Raw genomic sequence first — 23,105 nt, 5'->3', positions numbered from 1 at the left:
TCACAAAATGTTTTGTGCGCGACCGCGTAGCCTTCGGCATGCTTATACGAGTAATTTATCAAAAGAAATGTCTCAGTATTAGCAAAAATAAACTAATAAACCCATGGTGCCCCACAGCAAGCATATAAATTGCAAATCAACATCACAATGTGTTAACGATCGCAAACTTGGGCCTACCTCGGTCTGCTGGAGCATTCTCATAACTGCACAGCTTTGGGTTTTACCAAAAATTAATGTTCTTTAATTAAAAGGGAGCTTAAAAGCCGTTTGGCAGCGTTTTGCCGGCACTCTTCATGATATCTATTTCATACGTAATCCACCAAATACTAGTAGTGTGGAAAGCCACAAGTTTGAGACACGCTGGAGGATGACTCCAGTGCGTAAAATAGTTGGCGTTAGTACCGAATACGTTTTTGGCGCATCACGGAAAAACTCCTCTCGCTCCACGAAAATCAACATTGGTGCGGTGCGACAGACCTGAAAGTGTATCATTAATCCGTGTGCCAATGAAAAACTTTGTCACAGTTGACTTCAAGATATTCAACCCCCGATGACGCATCCTACTGTGCATGCTTCATGCCCCGTGCCATCCTCGACAGACTGCGGGCTGGAGCACACCCGCGGAAAGCACACACGCCAAGCAAACGCTAAGACCGACTCGGCATCAGCTGGTCCCGGGAGGCACTCTAGAGTCACGCGTGAAATGTGCGTGTATAACGAAAACACGCGTGATCCGCAGTATATTACCCGCTTTGATATTGTTAGTACAAACCCAGGCCACACCACACCGCAGTCACATCTCCCCCCGTCTCCCACACCGCCTGGTGCAGCGGTGGGCAATACTCCAGTCAAACTCAGAACGCATTCCAAGAGATTGGCCATTGTACGGCTTCGGAAGCAACCATACGCACATGTATAAAATATTACTGCACTGAGTAAACAACCGTACAAAAATGAGGAGCCCGCATCCTTTAACACGTTATCCAGTTGAATAGTCTAGACCCAGGCTACCATGATATCGCATATCCCTGTTGACGTCGCAGCATGGCGTCAACTTAATCAGCAGTGACAGCAACGGCGTCTTCCATCATACTCCTGTAGGACAGTTGATGTTGGCGCATCATCTGCATCACTTTGTACTTGCCTTCATGGAATCTGGAAGATAAGCTGCCTTTAGTCTAACTTTACACATGTGAACGTATTAGCGATGATCAACTAGAACTAACCATCCTAGAATCGGAACAACCACACTCCGTCGTAAAATGATATCAGCATTATGTCTCGTAAAACATATCCACAGGTCTTGCTCTCATCGCAACGCGTAGCCACTGTATTGCGTAAGATCATATCCCGCCGGGTACCCCACGAGCGGCGGTGGGGAGCGCGGCCGCCCAGCCAGGCCCAGCCAGGCCCAGCCGGCCACCACAGCACACTGCGCGCGGCGTACCCACCCACCTGGCGAGCTGAGGTCGCGCCGCCACGCGCCGGCCCGGGCCGCCCATTTGCGCCCTGACTTCGTCCAGGGTCAGCCCGGAGGCGACGGCGCCCAGCATGGCCGCGCCCAGCAGCACCGCCTCCGGCTGGTCCGGACAGATTACCGGCACGCCTGTCGCCATGGAAACGGTGACAGGGCCAGCCGCCCTCGACGGCTACGTCAACAACGCGCGGTCTGTAATCAAGCAGCAGTGAGCTCCAGCAGCAGCGAGCTCGGCGCGGCCACTGCGGTGACGGAGGTGAGCCGGATTGAACATGTACAGCGCATGTGCCATACATCCGTTGAACAGGTACCAAGCAGGCACCAGCGACAACTCATCGCGTACCGCGCACGTCACGAGCATGTACCGAGCACGTACCACGCATGTGTCGCGGATGTAAGTGCACATGAACGTGGGCATATTTATTTACATGCCACAGGAACATCCATCATGAAGAGTGTTTATGTCGGATGTGCCTGGGCCGTATTCACTGGGCAAGTGCCACGCCCGTGCCCCGCCGGCACGCCGGCCCGCACACATACCGAGCACATCGGCCAGCGTCTGTACGAAGAGCGCCGACTTCGTGATGCCGCCGCACACGAACACCGACGAGATCCGGTGACCACCAGACGTCAGCGCCTCCACGATACAGCGCGAGCCGTACTGCAAGACGGACACGCCGCTCGGTCGGGCCGGGTTGGGCACCAGATGGCGCGCGGCTCACGCAGTACGCGGGTCATGCTCAGATGGGTACAGCGGCGGCGTCAGCGCGGCACACAGTGTCAGCAAGTGTCGTTCTGTGCACAAGCAAGGACGACTGTAAGCTCCTGGATATTTGGCATTGTGGGTTCTCGTACTACGATCAACTAAGCTTCAATATGCGGTAGAACTGGTGAAAGGGAGACAACAAGCAGTGGTTGCTATGTAGTATGGTAATGTTCGACGCTTCCAGCCGTGCTCATAGCGACTCCCACGAGCTCTGCTAGGAGTGATGCTTGGTCCCTTCATCCGGCACTGACCGGGAGGAGCAAACTGCCCCCTGTCCAACACTGACGATGATTAAAAACCGCTTTGAGATATCGTTGCAAAAGTTTAATAGCTGTCCACTGATAAGTTCTACACCTTGCACCCTGAACACATCTATGAAACCATAACAGATCAAGCGCATGGAATGAAAAAGCGCATAGCCGTGGACGGATTGGCACAGAAGTGGCACAAAGAACATTTTGCATATCTGCAAACGAAAAATATGAGCCAATTAGTTCATCATTCATACTATTTGTCATTGTATTGCTGCAACACTGCACACTGAAACATTGGCACGTCAACTGGCAAAAACATTTAGCCAAAAATATACCTAACATTTTTTGTTCTTAGACTCGAAATGACAAAATGAAAGAACGTGTCCCAAATAAGACTATGAAGGATGTCTGTAACAAGTTTCAAGCGATTGTCTGCAACCATGACTGAATTGTGCCCTGAAACGCCTCGCAGCGCATCTCGCCCGTGCCCGGGTGTGCCCGGGTCCGCGGCGGGCTTCAGGTCTGCCGCAGCGGCACCGTGACAGAGTGGCGGAAGCCCTGTATCAGTTTCACACGCAAACTGACGACCACGTGACTGGCGGTGAGGTTGAAAGGTGTCAGGTTGCGCTGTCAGCAGGACTGAGATGAACCATCGAAAACAACACGAAAATCGATTTAACTGCTTATTTACCACCAGTGTCATCCCTTTCACCTTGACTTAAGACGGTTTATGATCACGTTACAGCTCTTCCCCACGTGTCTGATACCTATAAGTGCCGCTAAGCCCTCCCACATCGCGTTCAAATGGCTCAAACCTGACGGAAATAAATAGGCCAAGACGAACGCACAAACCAAGGTTGCGGCTCTCATTTCCAGGGCACGTGACGTCGCCTATGGGCTTGATACGGCGCGCGTAACATCGGATACATTCCTACGTGGCGTGTTTCATGAGGCCACCTCACACCATGAGGTACGCGTCTAGATGAAATGCGCTGTGGACAACCGTCAGATATTCCAAAGCTATTAACTATCGGATATCCTAAAGTAACATTTCCACAATTCTATCTTAACCAGTGATTTTAACACACACTTAAACTTTTTAAGTGTGTTGCGTGGTCTGAGACCATGCGCCACGGCGTTATCAATTGCAACTGATTTTGTGTCGGCCCGGCCGGTTTTGAGATAAGCAAGGGGGTCAAATCTACCTTCTCCAGTCAGTCGTGTGCCGCTGAAAAGCCCGGTTAATGCCCGTTTTATATCTAATGATTGCCTGATGTCTTCGTTTCACCAGCACCGCCAGGCAGGATAAAGGTCGGCTGTTCTCAGCACACGAGCTCAAGGAAGTGCGAGGTTCACAACCCGGCGTGCATCCTCATGCGCCTCCCGCTAGTGACCGCTCGCTGACCGAGCTCGCCCGCCCGCGGAGGAGGTACGAGCCAGCCCACCCGCCCACCGAGGGGCTGCGGGCCGCGGTGCCGGCCGTACGTACACAGATGGCCTGGATGGTGGCCAGGTAGTGTCGCGCCAGGCTGCTCAGGCCGGCGTCCAGCGTCACGCCGCTCACCTGGCCCACCAAAACGCGTGACGTCACAATCACACAGCACGGGCGCATCCAGGTACGAACGAGCGAGGAGTGGCGGGACAGTGATGCGAGTCTTTGAAGCATCACAATTCACAAACCACATCGCATCGATACCACACTACGCACCATATCGGGAACGTGGCCCCCAGCTGCCCGCGTGCCTTGGATGCGCCGAGGGCTTATGCCACGATGTATGACATCTGTGAACATGTCATTGTAAAGCGAAGTCTATCCACTCTGCGAAACAAATACACCAGTTGCTGCACGATGTTCAAAGGAGGCACCAGGCCCCCGTAACGTCACACCAACTGGGCGGTACAGCACGTCTGGTAAGGTCGGCGCGCGGGCGGTGGCTAACGTCACACGAGAGCTCGTTCCGAGCCGGCCGGCTGGGGTTGTGTCGCACGGGCTGGGGCACGCCCACGGCTCTGATCCACGATCGAGACCGGCCACTGAACTCGGCGCTCTGAGAGCACTGCGGCCAGATGTCTGCCCCAGACTGCAGACAGCTCATGCTCCACACGCCACAGGACCAGGAGGCGCAAACGCCGGCAGTGCGCGGCGCGAAGGTCTCAGCTACTGACCATGCCCCTCAGCGTCGGGTCGGCGTACGGGGACCGGTTGCCATGGTAGTCCGGGTACACGTGTAGGTCACTCGCCAGCAGGGCCACGTCATTCGCGCCCTCCTCCGCCGCCATTTTCACCAGGGTCTCCTCCAGCTCGTCCTGAATGCACCTGCCGCGTCAGTAGAACACGGCTGCGCCACTGTACCTTACGTATGACACGGGGATGGGAAGCGTGATGTCAAAAGCACACGACTTTTCAAAGCCAGTGCAATCAGATAAACCACAAGTACAGCTGCACTGAAACCGATACCCAAGCACATCAAATGCTTCGTTTATACATGAGCTACCTTTTATGGAAGGATTATATCAACAAGAAACTTCAGAGTGTGCATGATCCGACAAACCACGTTGCGGATTCCCGGCACCATCACCATAAGTCATCATGTTTCCAGTGAGCGTGAGTCGTTCGTATCAGGGTGGTGCGTGCCGGTGGCACATGCCGCAGAGCTCATCCTGATCGTCGAGTCGGTCACTCGGACTTCACATGCGTTTCCAGTCTCGTTTCGTGCACAAAGTGGTCGTCCAGGACCCCGTCCGCAGCAACGCTGAAGCCTAGCACGTTCGGGACGGGGCCGTGGTGTCGGAGCAACCGGAACGGCGTGCCGACAACCGACAGCTGCCACTACCACACATACACTGATACACCCAGACGCAGACATGGCCAGTTCTTATAGGACACGGCCTGCCAAGAGCTGACCAACGGGCGGGCCCTCCAGGCCAAACACAACCGGAAGGCGCCTCTCACACCTGACCCTTCCAGCCGCCCGGGCCGTACCTGTCGGAGGGGCGCGCAGCACGGCCGGCCGGGTGCGCCTCTAGCAGCGCCTCGAGCAGTTTGCCGGAGGCGCTCTGGCCTCCCTCGCTGAGCCAGAGGTCCGGCAGCATGGCACTCCAGTAGGGGCCCCACACACCAGGCACGTGACAAGGCTGCCGACTGACCGCCATGAAGCAGGAGGACGTGCCGCAGATGATGCCTGCCGGTCAGACAGGCGACGATCACCGGCCGGACAGGCGACGACCACCGGCCGGACAGGCGGCGACCACCGACCGGACAGGCGACGATCACCGGCCGGACAGGTGGCGATCACCGGTCAAGCAGGCGGTGGTCTCCACTCCGGACAAGCAGCGGTCACCGACCGGACGGGCGGTAACCACCGGCCGGGCCGAAGTCACGGCGGTCGACGGCGGTCACGGCAGGGAGGCAATAATCCATATCCATATAAACTAAACAACAGAGACGTATTAATAGCCCGCGAGTTGGTCAATAGTAACCAACCTTTAAGACGTGTCCGTGAAAATGAAATTAATGGCTTTTGTTGAGTTCAAAATAAGCTGCGGGAGCAATTCACGATCCTTACAAAGATGCGATCCCGCTGGGTTTGTGATCCGATGAGATGTGGCCTGTACCGCGGCTGCCCGCGCGTAGCTATGACGCGCTACACGCAGCTGGTCTGAACTCCGCTCCCCAACCATGTTACAAGTCGCCCACCTAGCCTGTTGCAAGGGTCTGTGACGTGGTCTTGGCAGGCCACCAGACCCAGTCCGCCGGCGTGCGCGTCAATGAGCGCCGCTGCGACCGGCGTACCGGCCGGCACGCCCAGCTGGGCGGCCGCCTCAGCGCTGACGCCACTGCCCAGCGGCGAGCCGGGTGCCGCCACCTCCGTCCCTGCCGACCGTACCACACCCGCTACAGACAGGACAACAGGCCCCATCTCGGAGTCACAGCAGACGCCGCCGTCCCTGCCGGCCGCGCCACACCCGCTACAGACAGGAGAACAGGCTCCATACTCGGGGTCACAGCAGGCACCGCCGTCTCTGCCGGCCGCAGCACACCCGCTACAGACAGGACAACAGGCTCCATACTCGGAGTCACAGCAGACACCACCGTCCCTGCCGGCCGCAGCACACCCGCTACAGACAGGAAAATAGGCCCGATGCTCGGAGTCACAACACCCGGAATGCCTCAGTTCCGTCAAAAGACCACGAGAAATGCAGTGATCTTTACCCCTCGCAACACTCCGTTTCAGTAACGCCAAACCTAAGCACCCAATGAAGATAATTAAGCGATGCATAACATATACGTCTTTCGGTTGCGGCCGCCGAGGGCGGGCAACTCCATACCTGTTGCCCCTGGACTGACCTATCCGCTTCCACCCCTCCTCCGCCAGGTCACCGAGACCGATCTGCTCAAAGTAGGACTTGCTCCATCCGGCCTCCACACCGTCCGCTTGATACGTCCACTTACATACCAACGTGCAGAGTGACCTGGGCAAAGGTCGGAGACACGTGACGTCACCGACACATCCAGCACGCTGACCGCGACTCACGAACATCTCCTTGTGGTCCAGGTACAGCCAGGTTTGGGAGATTAACCGCATGAATACATGATATAGCTTATACAGTCTTATTTTATTGCCAGAATTGTGAATATCAAAGCTGCATGGTACCTCTCGTGACAGAAAAGCATGACCTTTATCTCAGTAACCACCGAACGTCCTTTGACTTTTCAGCCACTCTAAGAAATGCCAAGGTGCGTCCAACCGTGATAAACAATAACTTAAATAAGACTCCTAAACCCAGTGCGACACAACGATGTCATAACAGTCGAGTAACATGTCACAGCATATTCCAAATGTTGGATATTTCATGTCGCCGCAGCAATCGGCCCTTCATACCATTGCCGCGACGACATGAAATATTACACCGGCAGCTAGGTCCGAACCCAGCACTTCCAGCCCGCGGTACGGAACAGTGCTCTAATGCATGCATTTTTTTAGACAAGGCTGTTTTCCTAAAAAAAAAAAACACACGTTTTCTGTTTCTTCCAGCAAACTGGTCACATGTGAGGCAAAATCACCTCTGACATACTCAAGACTGCCACGGATACTCTAGAAAAAAAGGAAACGTCAGCTGCCACAGGGTGGGTCCCGCACTGCCCGCGCTTTCTTCCGCGGCGAAGAGACACGCACCTGGTCGTGGAGCCCGTCGCCTTCCACGTCAGGAAGTCTGGCAGGTCCATGAACATACCGGCCTTCTTCCAGCACGTGTCCGGCATGTGCTTCTTTAGCCAGAGTAGCTTCGGCGTCTGCATCTCGGGCGAAATGGTGCCGCCGACGCCGTCTAACACGGCGTGTCCTAGCCGGTTGATGTGCTCCGCCTCCTTGACGGCCCGGTGGTCCATCCACACGATCACGTTCTGGTTCGGCTCACCTGCAGGGGGCACGCTCGGTCCCAATCCCACGAGACGTCTCACGATGTGACCGTTGTTACGGTCAGTGACGGGAAGATCACGACAGGGTTGAGTTCACGGTCTCAAGTGCACGCACGCGCGTGCACTCGCAGGATCCAGCAATGACGCTCGTCCCGGCGGCGGCGCCCTCAGGCCCTACACTTGTCACGTGCTGGTCTCGAGGTACCACGGCACATCGAGTGATCTTGGTGAAACCATGAGCTGAATGTGCACATTTTTCATTGGGCAGGGGCCTGAAAGACGAGCTGAACACTGCGAACCGCTACTACACCGCTCTTCTGGCGGGCCAAGGAGTAACCGTCAGTTTGAGAGCGTCGCCACCCAGTCTAGTGGGCAGAGCTCCGGGAGCTTACCACTTAAACTGACTGTGCGGAGTTGGGACAGGGCAGGCGCTTCTCAGACTGACTGGTCCGCTGACGTACCCAGCATTAGGCACTCGCCGTTCTGCTTGACTGTGAACTGGACCGGACCACATGGACTCCCTCCCGCCAGACTGAACACCGCTAGATGGCCCAAAACCCTCGGACTGTGAACTGACTGCGCGCGGAGACTGAGCCCTGAGAGTTCATCACTCCAGATGACCGGGTGGAGCGTGCCCTGCCAGCTCACCGGTGGGACTGACTGAGAGCGGGCTGAGTGCTGCGTCCAGCACGACCAGCGAGCACGTGGCGTCAAACCCGATCCCGGCCACGGCCGCCGGGTCGACCCCGCTGCTCGACAGCACCCTCTGGAAGAGGCGCGGCGGGTCAGGGGCTGTCCAGGCGCCGCAAGAGCCGAGCAACGCCGACACGCTATCCAGGCAACAACTCCGCGGTCCACGGTGAGTCAACGAGGGCCATCTGGATGGACGGGTAACAGGGGTTACTGTGGTGGTGGTCAGCTACTCGGTCACCAGTGATGGTCAGTGCGCTGGCGGGGCTGCATCGTCTTTCCCCGCAGTGCACTTGTCGCGCCTGTCACTATCTGCGGCGACGCAAAAGAAAAGTGGCAGTAGTTTCCCTGATAATTTCCTCAGTTGACAGCCCGAGCCCCTTGCAGGGCAACACAGGTGTGTACACCCGCACCGGAGGGCCCGTACCATCAACCGGTTGGTTGTGGCCGAGTGGGCGGGACTGGCACGTCCGCGGCGGTTGTGCCGATCCTGTCGGAAACGTCGGTGTCGGCATTACAATGATGCCGACCCAGACTGACACAGAGGGAAACCCGCCCCCTCCAGAGTGGGGCGAATCAAAGAGAAAAATTCCGTTACACGGTCACACAGTAAATTGAGATCACCACAGCACCATGGCTCGGGACAGCTATATCTTATGACAGCAGCAACCATCTGCCAAGTTCTGGCTTTTAAGATTTCAAAAGCTGATAAAAAATGCCAAGATCAGCAATCACTTATTGGCAGCACATATTGTTCACCGCGCACAACACGTGATCATGCCACCTATCAGAAACCTCACTCATTGAGCTATTGACCTCGATCACTACTGACTCACCTGCACACATTGGCAGCAGCTGTGCCAGATGGCCTCTGAGTCCTGCTGGTACAGGTCGGGCTGGGGGTTCCACAGCGTGATGGCCTCGGTGGCCGTGGCCAGCAGCTGGCCATCACTGGCAAACAGCGCCGCCCGCACGCTGCCCGTGCCCACGTCCACGCCCACGAACAATCCCATCTGTGCTGCTGATGTACAGCACCTGAAGCCAGGGAAACCATACCACCTCCAGGAGCAGCAGGGAGCTCAATGTCACTTGACGCAGTCATGAGCGATGTGTTAAAATTGAGGGATGACAGGGCTTTTGAAGCACTCCTTTTTATAGTGGGTAAAATCCATGAACCATGCCCATTCAATGTTTGGTCTGGCTACATGCCTTCTGATACATGACAGCTAGTGGGCTTTCTGTTCCTGAAAGAAAGCTTCTCAATATACAGAGGGTGAATTTTAAACCATAGCAGGGGCCTCCTAGCTAATAACAGGGACCCCTGCTTAATAACAGGGGGCCTCCTAGCTACCAGCAGGGGCCTCCTAGCTAATGGCAGGGTGTTTACTTCATAATGAAGGCCTCTTAGTTTATAATGGGACTTCTGGTCATAATGAGCCTTATGTCCATAGTTTGGGCCTCCTGTTTATAATGAGGATCTTCTGTTCACCATGAGACCTTCTGTTCATGATTGGCCTTCTATTTGTAATGGGCTTAATTGGTTCATAGCAAAAGCTTTTGTTTATAATAGGATCCTCAGCTCATAATGGGTCCTTCTGGTTCAAAATGGGGCCTCCTGGTTTCTAATGGGGGCCCCCTTGTTTTAGGGGACCCCAGTTTACAATGGGCCTGCTAGCCCATAACAGAGCCTTCTAGCTTATAACTTGTATCACCCAGTTCAATGTACAGGCCTTCTAGCTCAAAGTAGGGGCTCCTAGTTGAAAATGGGGAAACTCATAGGCCATAATAGGGCCTCATAGTTCAAAATAGAGGCCTCCTAGTTTATCAAGAAGGTCTTCTAGTTTATAATGGTCACCTCCTGAGCCAGCAAAGGATCTCATTGACAAAAACTAAAGCCTCATAACCTGGAAAACAGGCCTTGATCCAGGGAAGTTTTCTGAGACCAATGCAGTACTCTCTAGCTCAGTTGTTGGGCCTTCTTGGTATAAATTTTGGCAATCCACATCAGCTAAAAAGCCTAAAATTATGCAAAAATAAACCTCCCCAACTTTTTAAGGGGGAGGACAAAAATGTGTTCTCGGCCCCTCTACCACCCTCCTCTGCTGGACCACCCCTGTCCATATTGCAACAACCCCACATGGACTGCCCACAATACATCACCAATATGTTGTTAGTCAGTAATAATACCTTGGCTTTGAGTTGGACCATATCAGTCAACGAGCTTGCCAGGAGACCTAAATATAATAGTGGAAACACGTTAATTCTTGACCTCCACCCATGACTAGGCGGTCATTTGTATTACCATATGTATGGTAATGCGATAAGGACAACTACTGATGGTACCTCCATAGTGAACACCATGGACCAAGCATTTCATGGGACTAATACCCCATCTTGCTGGTATCACAGACAACTAGGTACACTGTTGGTAAGTAATAATAAAGTGGTTCCAAAGTGGTTCAACTTTTGCAGGGCCCATTCACCATTGTTGCACGGTGTGCAGGGGTACATTAAGTGGTAAGACCCAATGCCTTTACTGCTACTTTAAGAACTAGAAAAAAATCCGACTTGGAATGGGTGTGGAACTGGAAAATGTTCCTTGCCAACCTGGAAGCCAACCTTGCCGTGCTCCTGCCTTCAATCACACTCTATCAATCTATCTAACACGGCCTTCTTTCAACTCCTGTGGATTCCCCAGCATTTGCTTCAATGTGCCTAGAAAATCACCTCAGAGTGATTCCGTCACGCCCACAGCGCTCCAACCGCTGAAAGCTTGATCGCTGGTGTTTATTTTGTTTTGCTCCCGTGGAGTCACGCTGTCGGCTTTACGAACATATCACCAAATCGCTGCCCAGTTCGTCCTGCAAATTACATCGTTATAACTCGTAAAAACCAGACATTGTGGGCATGACACTATTTCAAAAAATAATTAGAATATAATATTTTTTTATTTGTTCTAAATCACAAACTAAGCTATACACTAAAACATCATGCAACTAATTTTTTACCTTACGAGCAAAGCAATTATATGACCTTGACAAGATGAGCATGTTCGTGAAGCTACCTCTGTTTCATATTTGGCGCTTGTGCTACGAGCACTGGGGCATTGAAATCGCTGTTCGGCGTGACTGCGTACTTGGCGCTAATATCCAATACCGGTTCAATAGGGGATGTCGATGGTTTCTGGGTGGTTTCGCTCATTCGATATTGCGGCGTAACTTTGGGATGCGCCGATAATTTGCCATGGAAAGAGCGCGAAGAACAGTACTAGTGCTCAGGAACAATTGGAAGAAGTCTGTGTTCGCATCAGTTTGTGTCTTTTATGGTACCAGATACGCACATTCTAAATACAGGTATGCGAGTCATGCATTTGGTCAGAAATTTTGGGGCTTATGAAACATTAAATAAGTTCTGTGAGCAGTCAAATTTACTGCCTCAACATCATTCTTCAACAAAATTGGGTGACTGGACCTTAATATGTTCTCATGTACAGGTGTAGAGGTGATGGCAAAGCATTGTTGTATGCAACATGGAGAGGAATGCTTTCTAGTGCAAAAGTTCTATGAATAATGGATAGATAGGGACCATTGAAAAACAGCAGATAAATAAGCAATATCATGGCATACATGAATCTTATCAACGAAACAATTGGCTTAAGTGATATCAGTGCATTCAACACAACCAATAAAGTAAACAGAAGTCATTAAAAGAACCATGAATGAAGAAATGATGTGATCTGAACCTGATCAATGAACCACAGATAAAGTGGTACCAATATCACCAATACTTCTTCTCACATCATGACATATAATTGATATTAGGCATTTGGTAGTTAGACTCTAGCAGTTAAATATGGGAGTAACATGAGCAAGCCTTGTGTGTTTGTATATATTTTTGTATTTATTTATTTTGTATTTATTTGTATATTTTGTATTTATTTTATATTTTTGTATTGTATTTATTATTTATTATATATTGTATTTTGTATTGTATATATTTTTGTATATATTTATACCTTGGATATTTGTATATATTTGTGTGGATGTAGGCATATGCACATGTGTGGATGTTCATACATAGTGTCATTTATCATGCAACAAGCTGTCATCTGGTTATGCATATGTCTCATGACTACCACTGATGTACATTTTTTGGAAATCCAATCACACAGTAACCATTTCAGATGCAGAAAGTGCCCCAAGTAGTTTCTATGCTGAATTTCTTGGTTTAGGACTTTCTCGTGCTGTTATATCTAAGTGTAATGGCCAACACCCTGAATATCCCCAATAGGCATGTATGACAACACAACTGACCCCGCTGCACTGTTTTTAGAGTTTTAATTTGGAAAGATGGCTGAGCTAAAGTGGGACAGCATTGTCATATCAATGACATTGCATGTCACATTCACATATTTTGACAATGGTTATTTCTGTATCCCAAGCTATTCTTAACCAGGACTCTCATTCTAGAATGATTTCTGCAGAAAATTTGGTAGATTAATATTTAAACCTCACTAGCCTTTTTATTCTTACCAACTTCTGTTGCTTTTGTGTTTTTGTTTGATGCAATTCCCTTTACATTCACAGACCCAATTTATGAGATAGAAATAGCATGACAAGGTGGTGGCTACAAATGTGAGCTTTGGGTTTTACTGGTGTCATGTTGTGTTGCTTTATATGATTGATCACTGGGTTAGATCAAGGAAAGTCACATGACATCTATGCAGTTTATGCATCTCAGGGGTGGCTTGTTCAAAAGTAGTGGCAGCCTTACATATGGTTTACAACTTTTGCCATGGTAATTTCCACATGTAGTTGCTTACAGTTGGTTGGCAGAGCTTGCTGTGTGCACACCAGCAACAATTTGTAAGAAATATCTGATCATATATCAGTTATCAGGGATGAAGTTTGTTTGACAATTGCATATACACAAAACTTTGTATGCATATGTGTATGGTACATTGGAATGCAGATTTTTGTCCCTTGTGCTGAGCCTTGGATTAAATGTCACTTTGAAGGCCACCACATCCAGTGTAGGGGATAGCAGTGAACAGTAGCCATGGCTATGTCAGGTTGAACATTCTTACTAGCCCAATTTTTCATGGGACAAAACTGAATGTCCCTTGGCAGGAACCAATGAAACCTGTCAATGGCGGCAGTGCAAAATAACTCTTGGGTGGACGGGACTAGAGGAAAAAATAGAGAGAGAAGTATCCACCGCAGACAGCTGGCATACTTGTTGTGTATGACTCCCCCATCCCTTGACAACACCTTTGTCAATGCCGTCGCCTGACGACCTCTAAACACGCCACTGACGCCAGCTGGCATATACGGCCTGGGTCAGCTGGCGTGTGAAAGAAGGCGGGCAGACGCGCGAGTGACGCCCGGCATTTGACTCCTTTTTTAAGGCAAACCGGAGGCCAAACCGAAGGGTCCACTTGCTGGACCCGCTTTGATACACCCCCTTTGATTGAGACATTGTTCGGACCCAACCCAGCATTGCCCGAGAGAAGCCATGTTAAACTGTACCCCGGACAGAGCTAGATGATCCCTGGAAACGAAATTTCGGCGCAATTTGAGAGCTTGCGATGCATAATTGATTGCCCTGGTGGTCGATCTGTCCAGGCACATCTTCCATAGAGGCATCATCCACCCCCACTATCCCGAAGTCAGTTCTCTCCAAGCATCTCAGTAGGTTCGATGGTCAGCATTCTCCGAAAGTTGGGAATGCACCCACGGACTCCCGTGTCTACGTATATGCCGCTCACCAACTTTGGCATGCGCACTTTTGTTAAACGTTAGCCGTTACAAACATGCGCTCCATGAACTTGCTAACGGATAATTGCGGACGATTTTGTGTATGTAAACTTTTTCCAGTCGAACTTTTGTCAATACGAACGTTTCCCATACGTACGGTGCCTTTGACCTTGCGAAGCATTTGTACCATACGAACATTTGCTTGCGAAGTTAAGCGTATGTACTTTGGCCTCACATGCTTTTTACCTTATGTACATCTCCTTGCAAACTTTGCGTACGTACGTTATGTTTACGTATTTTTTCCATGCAGACTGTTGTCCTGAAATCTTGGAGCCTGCAAAAGTATACAACAATGGCTTGGGATGCCACCGGAATAAATTACAAAGACAATTGTCTTCCTGATTTTGTCACCCTCACCTTTTTAAGTGGATGAGGGGCTGAAGTCCCCAACCCCTAACTGAAAAGGGAACTGCACCCCTGTAGGCTGTAATACATTGGATACGAAAATGATCTGTAATACCCCAAGTGAACAAATTGAAGCTTAATAACATTTTTGTCGTGCAGGTTTTGGAGGTTTCCTCATATTCCATGGATACGGTGACTTCTTTTGACTTATGATAGACCTCAGAGGAACGCATTTAGTTGTACTTTGAACGATTACACATTATATTATACATGGCGTGATTTTTTTCAGGACGCTTGTTATCTGCTCAGTGAGTTAATCACACACAATAGTTACATATGAAGTCTGCAATACTCATGTGCTCCGACACATTTGTTTCAGGGAGTCGCAGTATCTTCGCCAAGTTTGTCTGGAAGCGAAGGCCTATGGCGATGTTCCCCTGCCAGTAACCGCCAGGCCACGTCATGTGACGGTCATCCTGAACCCAACGGCCAATGATGGGTGAGTCTTGGATACTTCACTGCTGAAGCGAAGTACGTCATATCGCTGCACATTCTCTTCCGTCGTTTGTGATGCTTGTCCAAGTGTGAAACACCTCGGTTTTATGGGAATTAACGCACATCTTGTTTTACGTTCTAAAATAGCATCTCACATGTCCGCATGCATTCATGCATATGCCGTGGGCTGCCTACAGGAAGTGCCGTGCTCTGTTTGACAAGTATTGCGGCCCTCTTCTGAACTTGGCCGGCCTCAAGGTTGGCATCGTGAAAACAGAAAAGGAGGGCCAGGCTAAGGACCTCATGGAAATCATGGATAACACGGATGCCGTGATCGTGGCCGGTGGAGATGGAACAGTCGCCGAGGTGGGTCCCGGCTCCAAACAGGGAACTTCAGTCCATTACGCTGGGTAAAGCGGCTGCTGAAGATGATGCCATGCAACTGGCGAATGCCTTGTCTATGATGTGGCAAAGATAACTGTTGTGTTGGAGTGGCTATCAGTGACAATGTCCAATGAAAAATATGTCGGGTGTTAGTTGCGTGCGTCTGTCGGCAGCGGGGTGTGAATGTGACAGATGGTGACGGCCGGTTGTGGCTCTGGGACCTGTCACCAATGAATGTGACAGGTGATAATGACCTTTGTCTGTGATGGATGATGAGTGCCCGTGTCTGTGGCAGGTGGTGATGGTCCGTGACTGTGACATGTGGCGACGGCCCGTGTCTGTGGCAGGTGGTGACGACCCGTGACTGTGACATGTGGTGACGGCCGGTGTCGGTGACAGGCGGTGACGGCCGGTATCTGTGACAGGCAGTAACGGTCCGTGACTGACATGTGGCGACGGCCTGTGCCTGTGCCAGGTGGTGACGGTCCGTGACTGTGGCAGGTGGTAACGACTGGTGGCTGTGACAGGTGGTGACGGTCCGTGACAGGTGGTGACGGTCCGTGACAAGTGGTGACGGTCCGTGACTGTGACAGGTGGTGACGACTCGTGCCTGTGACAGTTGGTGACGACCCATGTCTGTAACGTGTGGTGACGACACGTGTCTGTGGCAGGTGGTGACGGCCAATGTCGGTGACAGGCGGCGACGGCCGGTGTCTGACAGGCAGTGACGGTCCGAGACTGTGACATGTGGTGACGGCCCGTGACTGTGACAGGTGGTGAAGACCTGTGTCTGTGACATGTGGTGACGGGTTGTGTCTGTGACAGGTGGTGATGGTCCGTGACTGGCAGGTGGTGACGATTAGTGGCTGTGACGGGTGGTGACGGCCCGTGGCAGGTGGTGACGGTCCGTGACTGTGGCAGGTGGTGACGATTGGTGGCTGTGACAGGTGGTGACGGTCCGTGACTGTGACAAGTGGTGAAGACCTGTGTCTGTGACATGTGGTGACGGGTCGTGTCTGTGACAGGTGGTGACGGTCCGTGACTGGCAGGTGGTGACGATTGGTGGCTGTGACGGGTGGTGACGGCCCGTGGCAGGTGGTGACGGTTCGTGACTGTGGCAGGTGGTGACGACCCGTTTCCGTGACAGATGGTAACGGCCCGTGTCTGACAGGTCGTGACGACCGGTGTCTATGACAGGCGGCGACGGCCGGTGTCTGTGACATGTGGTGACGTCCCGTGTCTGTGGCAGGTGGTGACGGCCCGTGTCTGTTACAGGTGGTAACGGGCCTGCTGCGGCGCGCCGACCGGTTGCAGGCGGTGCGCCGCCTCCCGCTGGCGCTGATCCCGCTGGGCAACACCAACAGCGTGGCGGCGGCGCTGCTCGGTCGCACCGAGGCCGACCAGGCTACGCGCATCACGCAGGCCACCATGGCACTGGTGCGCGAGACCATCCGGCCGCTGGACGCCATGGAGGTGCAGGCGCTGGAGGTACGCCACCGCTAACCCGCCTTCCCCTCCCCCGAGACCCGGTGTTTCGTGTCTGACGCTGGAGGTACGCCCCCCCCCCCCCCCACGCTTCTTCTCCGTCTTCTAGACCCGGTGTTTCGTGTCTGACGCTGGAGATAGCACCCCTCTCACTCTGTCCACCACCTTGGTTATGTGTTTGGCGCTGGGGGTGTGGCTCGCCCTTCCCAGTCGCTCCGGCTACGTGTCCGGTTCTGGAGGTGCGCCGCCTCCTACCCTGCCCCATGATGTCCGACGCTGGAGGCACGGTTACCACTTGATCCGCCATCTGGCTGCAGGAAATGACTGGGACCGAAATTTTGCCGTCACATCCCTGCTGGAGTGACACTCTCCTATTTGAATACAGTTGTCAAGCCTAGTTTACTGGAAGTGCAAAGCTATTCGGTGCTTGCCCGGAATATTGGGATTGGTTTGAACACGAGAACGAACGCTTCCCTTCTCAGTATTCTCCTGACTTGTGTTGTGGAATATTTGTGGTCAGGCCGCTGGTGAAGCTTGTCGATACAGAAGTCCATACGGGCCTCATTACTGGCGTGATCCGCGCGTGCCCTTTACAAACGGTCGTTGGCATGGCTCATTACGTGGAATTATATCCAAGGCCAGTTACGGCATTGTCGCGAGCTTACGTGTACTTTGTACGTGGCGTGGCGTAGCTTCACGTGCCTGTTGTGCACGTGCCCTTTACGCGTGCTGGGCTCATCACGTGGCGGGGTGTGCACGTCCTGTGGCGGAGCGTAGGTATGCGGGGCCCGTGACTTGACTGTCGTGTGCGCAGCCCGTCACGTGACGCAGTGATCACAGACCGTCACGTGGCGCGCCGTGAGTCGCTTGTTGCGTGACGTAGGTGTGCGGGGCCCGTGACTTGACTGTCGTGTGCGCAGCCCGTCACGTGACGCAGTGATCACAGACCGTCACGTGGCGCGGTGTGGGTCCCCTGTTGCGTGACATGAGCGTGGCTTGCAGCGTGTGACTGTGAGTGGAGTGTGACTAGATGCCACTGGTCGCAGACGGAGGCCGAGGTGCCCGGCCGACCGGTCTATCTTCTCTCCGAGATCTCCTGGGGGGCCTTCAGGGACGTCCAGACCAAAGTACGCAAGTACTGGTACTGGGGCGGTCTCAAGGAGCGTATGGCGTACGTGTTCAACGTTGTCAGAGGTACGTACTACGTGTCCCTGGTCAGCAGCGACGCGCGAATAGAAATGTCACCTTCTGCTGAGAACTGTTTGCAATAATGCCCGAGTCGTGGACTCTGACAATTATTGATCCGGAAGAGGGCGGATCGGCGAAGGCGGTCTATGTGTTATGTGTTATGAAGACTGAAGCAAGTCAGCTTCGCACTCCTGTGTAACTGCGTCAATCGATTCCTCTCCAGCACCGAAGCTCATCCTTCCGGCTTTAGCCTGACCCATCTGAGAGTTCAGTGGACATCGCGCAGTGTGAGCACGCGGCGGTCGCGTGGCTGTTCAGCGTGCTGGCCGTTCGGCGAGATACCCGATCACGATGTGGTCTCCTGCAGACCTGACGTGGAGCTGCGACGCTGACATGGAGTACGCTGCGTTCTGCGCCGGCTGCAGCCGCTGCTACCAGCAGCAGCAGGCTGAGCAGCAGCAGCAGCAGCAGGCTGAACAGCAGCAGCAGCGGGCAGCGAACACCCGCTGGTGGGCGCGGCTGCTGCCCCAGCCCAGGCCAGCCCCCAAACCGGCCCGTGAGTGTTCAGGGACGCGCCAGGCGAGAACAAAACGACTGTGTGTTGTGGTCAATGATAATGTGTTTATTTTGGGTCCGAAATGTATTGGAAATGTTAGTGAGTGTGAGCTGAAGTGCGGATACTTAAGGTGCCGTTTTTGAAAAGATGTGTTACTGTGACATCTCCTTTATCACAGTAGCACATCTTTCGCAGTATGAACAAGGTAATTGACACAAAAACTTAAATATGAGAGCATATTGTTCATGTATGCGCAAATAATGTAAAGGTTTAGTTCACCAGCCCCGTTTCTTATCATATGACCGCAGCTTCCGGTTTAAATTGCGTGGCGAAAACCGAAAAAGTGCATAGCTAACTAGGGAATCATAGGGACAGGCTGGCAGTGAGTAGTTGCCGGGCTGATATGCATCGTCTGGAGTTGAATGGTGCATGTTGTGTTAAGTGAACGAATGACGTATGTGTTACCACATCGCCAAGCCCCCCGGCCTCGACCATTTCGGACGTTCGCTCCAGAGCCTGAGACCGACTACTCGACGGTGGACAACCCGGCGTGTGGCGTGTGGCACCAGCGGCCCGTGTCCGCCGTGGAGTGGCGGCTGCGCACTAGCCACATGCAGCCAGAGTCGGGGCCTGGGCTCCACCTGCGGATAGGTGAGCCCGCACAGGAGTCCGCCCCATCAGAGGCGACGTTTGGCCCATGTGGTCTGACGGTGTTCGCGGCACGTCCGCGGTCTGGCGGCGGCGATGTACGGATGTCGGCTGGTTTAGCGCCGAGTTTGGACCTTGGGATGACGTTTGTGCGCCTGCTGAGACGCTTTGTGCTTGACAGGGCCTGACTCGATGACGTCGGCGGAGTTTGTCGGCGAGGGCTGGAGCCGGGCCGCCGGCCGTCAGCCGGCACCCGCCGAGGAGCTGACCGTGGGCCAGGTCCGGCTGGTCCCCCACCCGGAGGTGAGGCAGCCGCGTCGGCCCATGGCCGAGGTCATAGTCACTGCCGGAGGCCAGATGCCCAGTCCCAATGCTTCTCTTTGGGTCACTTCCCACTGCCTCCTTTGTCGATCTGCTCCAGTCTTGATGGTCGATTCGGTGAACCGTGCGGGGTGTCGTCTGGTGTATTCCGTCTCGTAAAGCCAACGCTTCTACTCAGCTGGGTAAATGGCAGAAGTGGCGTGCGCCGTCTTTGATCCATCTGGACTGCAGCGGAACGTGTCTATCTCATCCCATGCAGCACACTCGTCTGCGATTGGATAACAAAGATGACCCACATATCGCGTTCTTTTAAACATTATTATATGCGAGTCAGTTGTGCTCGGAATCCCTTTTCTGTGGTTTGACCACAATGAGCGCCACTTTGTGAGCACACCGGGTGACGGCAATCCCACAGAGGTGGTAACACCGGCTCGCTGGGGCCGCCTGTCCAGGGCACCAACACATGTCCATGTCGTTGCCGATTGTACCCACCCTGAGAGTGCCGCCAGACCCGGCCGGTCTGACCCTCCACCCTCAACCCCATGTCGTTGGCAGAAGCGGAGCACCACCGCCGGTGACACGCCCAACACGCGCTGGTTCGGGTTCGACAACGAGGAGTTCGAGGTGCGGCCGGTGCTGGTGCGGCTGCTGCCGCGGGCTGTGCGCGTGTTCACGGACGGCGCGGCGCCGGCGGGTACACCCAGCTAGTGACCGCCGTCCGACCCGACCTCACGTGGCCTAGGAGGGTGCGGTACGCGAGGAACCGACTGTGGTGCGTCGTGATGCCGCGTGCAGGAGTTTCACGGGCCTCCAGTGTTCTGCGGGTGCATCAGATGGGCTGAGGAGTGAGGGAGGCGCGGCGGGCATGGTTGGTGCTATGGGGTGTGCGTTCGGTTAAAAGGAGTTTAAATGCATCAGAATGTGGCAAGATATCACATTGTTTGCAAGCCTCGTATGTTGGGCTATCCAAATGCTCTTTACGTTGCTGTATTTTGGCGAAACTGCGTTTAGTTCAAAAGCCAACCACGACATACCCTAGTTTGTTTTTAATGTCAGTCGGATAGCAAATGTCTGTCTTGTCGAAAATGAACCGCTAAAAGTCATTCACCATGACCTTGGCCCAGTTTTCCTCAAGCGAAGCCCCGAACGTAGGCGCTTTCCTCATGCCACCGTGGAAATTTACGGGCCGGGGAAAGGAAACTGCGTTTCATTTTCGGATGTGTTAGTCGTTCGTGGTTAGGACGAGTCGGTGAGCTCAAGTTGACGAAAACTACGCCCATGTGGCGTGAATCCAGACCGCGGAACCCTCAGTTTCATTCCGCGAAACTAGGCCCAGGATAGGGACCAGTGATGCGTGGCCTGCCATATTGTGGCCTCTCCCACTGGCTGCAGGCCTGTGACATGAGCTGACTGTTCCGGCGGAAGATCGCACCGGTCTTGACAGACGCCGGCGCCCGGGTTCAGCTTCAGGCCTGGCGTGGCGGCGGCCTCCACCCAGTGTGAGAAGCGTAACTTGTGTTACGTTCAGTGGAGAAAATGTCATTTGCTACACCGTTTCAATCGTTTTTATCGTGTCAGTGCCTGATGGCGAGCATCTTTATTTCGATGTGAGCGAGCGCAAACTAAAAAAAAAACTCCCCAAAAGGGACGCGAATAAATGGCTTGATGCAGACAGAAGGTGTATCTGGATGTGTTTGGTTATGTCGGATTGTTGATTCTTCGATACAGGGGCAGTTACCATTCCGTCCCATACACTGGTTTCCATTGACTACGCCTCCCCGCAACGCAACGCATCTCCCCGTGATGATGGCGACTCCACGATGGTGACCACAAGGGTGATGGTGAAAAACATCTGCTCCCTAAGCACGATTTCCGTTCCTTCGTGACAATCATCCTCCAGTTACGTGGCAAAAATGACCCGCGTTGCAGACATTTGTCAGAATGGCAAAGCAATGTACGTTAGCATCAGCAGCAGCGCCGGACTGAGCAAAACGCTGAGCCTGGCGAGGACGAGATAGGACGCAGCAGACATGGCCACCATCGTGACATACGTTATGCATGGCCGCCACCGGTCGCATTGTACCAAGCGTACCCCCCAGTGATATACTACTGCAACAACCTTCACATCACGATCGCACTGAGGAAACGAACTGCGCAGTTCAAGCGTTTATTGCATTCCGTACAAGGCTGTCACCAATACAAACCACTCGCCTGGTTAAAATGCCCCGTGGATACAAAGGTGTGAATAAACTCAGATAACCCGTATCAGCAGCAAGGCCGAGGCAGGGTACCACCTGTAACCGAGAGGAGTACACGTTCCGCGAAAAAGGTGCCACCAGCTGCAGAGCTCGGGCAAAAGGTGTCACGAGCTGCAGAGCTCGGGCAAAGGTGTCACGACCTGCACAGCTCGGGCAAAAGATGCCACGAGCTGCAGAGCTCGGGAAAAAAGGTGTCACGAGCTGCACAGCTCGGGCAAAAGGTGTCGCGAGCGGCAGAGCTCGGGCAGGTGTCACAAGCTGCAGGGCCCAGCGACGACCGCCCGCGCGCTAGCTGTGGGATGTTGACTAACGGCGGCCTTCAGCCGACGGCGCGTGAGTCCCGGTCGACAGGGCAGGGGACTGACGTCACGGGAGCGAACCGGTGTCAATCAGCTGGCAGCCGCCTGGCCGCACTCGGAGAGGATACACAGCATTAAACGGCCTGGGCCAGGGCTCAGAACCCCGTCTCGCCGTTAACAAATCACCGACACCGGAATACGCCAGACGCCAATGGCCACATGATTCCCTCACTTACCCAAATACTTTCTTCAGGCCGCACGAGTGTCGGGGACCACCATAACCGAACTTGTATGAGTAATTACATCGACTTCATTATCAGCACGCGGCAAACACGTTTCTGTGACAGCACGCACACGACCACCCTGCTCAGCGCAGCGGTCCAGCCCCACCGCCGGTCCGCCGAGGCTCTCTGACAGGACCGAGCGGGGCCCGGGTTCATCTGCTGCGACCAGAGCGCCGCCGGCCGCCCGGCTCGTCGGCCAGCCCCGCCGCACACGCTCGCGCGCACCGGCCGCGCGCCACCGGAATAAAACCCGCTCAGGCAGTGGTAAACGGCACCTGGTGCCAGACACCCTGGCGGGACGCCACTCGCCGCACCGACTTGCGGCGGTGGGGCCGGACGGCCTGTCGCTCCCAGACAAACCCCGAAACGCCATGCACACAGCGCGATATAGGCAGGTCGTGCTGAAATACACCCCCCCCT

At 53.5% G+C, this 23,105-nt stretch overlaps 2 protein-coding genes across 3 annotated transcripts; one reads left to right on the top strand and one right to left on the bottom strand.

The window, feature by feature from the left end:
• Positions 1-729: 729 nt before the first annotated feature.
• Positions 730-11,416, bottom strand: LOC119092048 (FGGY carbohydrate kinase domain-containing protein). 2 transcript variants are annotated; one of them, XM_037215010.1, is made up of 12 exons: positions 11,214-11,416; positions 9,443-9,641; positions 8,565-8,682; positions 7,675-7,915; positions 6,846-6,970; positions 6,195-6,371; positions 5,481-5,679; positions 4,664-4,814; positions 3,987-4,061; positions 2,018-2,138; positions 1,456-1,606; positions 730-1,155 (listed from the first exon to the last, which is right to left on the bottom strand). In XM_037215010.1, exons 2-12 carry the CDS (start codon positions 9,617-9,619, stop codon positions 1,056-1,058), a joined length of 1,635 nt encoding a protein of 544 aa, XP_037070905.1. In that variant the 5' UTR covers positions 9,620-9,641; positions 11,214-11,416; the 3' UTR covers positions 730-1,055. The 2 variants fall into 2 exon arrangements, with proteins under 2 accessions (XP_037070905.1, XP_037070904.1); XM_037215009.1 differs by having other exon boundaries at positions 11,334-11,408.
• Positions 11,417-11,742: 326 nt separating this feature from the next.
• Mulk (acylglycerol kinase-like protein Mulk) lies at positions 11,743-21,527 on the top strand. The gene is made up of 9 exons (XM_037215639.1): positions 11,743-11,959; positions 15,147-15,266; positions 15,460-15,628; positions 16,922-17,134; positions 18,178-18,325; positions 18,687-18,875; positions 19,389-19,526; positions 19,705-19,826; positions 20,400-21,527. Exons 1-9 carry the CDS (start codon positions 11,850-11,852, stop codon positions 20,550-20,552), a joined length of 1,362 nt encoding a protein of 453 aa, XP_037071534.1. The 5' UTR covers positions 11,743-11,849; the 3' UTR covers positions 20,553-21,527.
• The last annotated feature ends 1,578 nt before the right edge of the window (positions 21,528-23,105 follow it).

This window comes from Pollicipes pollicipes, unplaced genomic scaffold (genome assembly GCF_011947565.3).
Source record: "Pollicipes pollicipes isolate AB1234 unplaced genomic scaffold, Ppol_2.1 Scaffold_3447;HRSCAF=4054_pilon_pilon_pilon, whole genome shotgun sequence".
NCBI classification, from domain to species: Eukaryota; Metazoa; Arthropoda; class Thecostraca; order Pollicipedomorpha; family Pollicipedidae; genus Pollicipes; species Pollicipes pollicipes.
This window is presented reverse-complemented; position numbering and strand designations above follow the sequence as displayed.

Excerpts from the sequence above, each read along its gene's own strand:
- LOC119092048 (XM_037215010.1), bottom strand. The coding sequence starts at position 9,619 with ATGGGATTGTTCGTGGGCGTGGACGTGGGCACGGGCAGCGTGCGGGCG. Across the intron at positions 7,916-8,564 it reads GCTCTCAGTCAGTCCCACCG|GTGAGCCGAACCAGAACGTG; the intron begins GTGAGCTGGCAG and ends TGCCCCCTGCAG. Across the intron at positions 6,971-7,674 it reads GCGACGGGCTCCACGACCAG|GTCACTCTGCACGTTGGTAT; the intron begins GTGCGTGTCTCT and ends ACCTTTGCCCAG.
- Mulk (XM_037215639.1), top strand. The coding sequence starts at position 11,850 with ATGGAAAGAGCGCGAAGAACAGTACTAGTGCTCAGGAACAATTGGAAG. Across the intron at positions 19,527-19,704 it reads TGGGCTCCACCTGCGGATAG|GGCCTGACTCGATGACGTCG; the intron begins GTGAGCCCGCAC and ends TGTGCTTGACAG. Across the intron at positions 19,827-20,399 it reads GGCTGGTCCCCCACCCGGAG|AAGCGGAGCACCACCGCCGG; the intron begins GTGAGGCAGCCG and ends TGTCGTTGGCAG.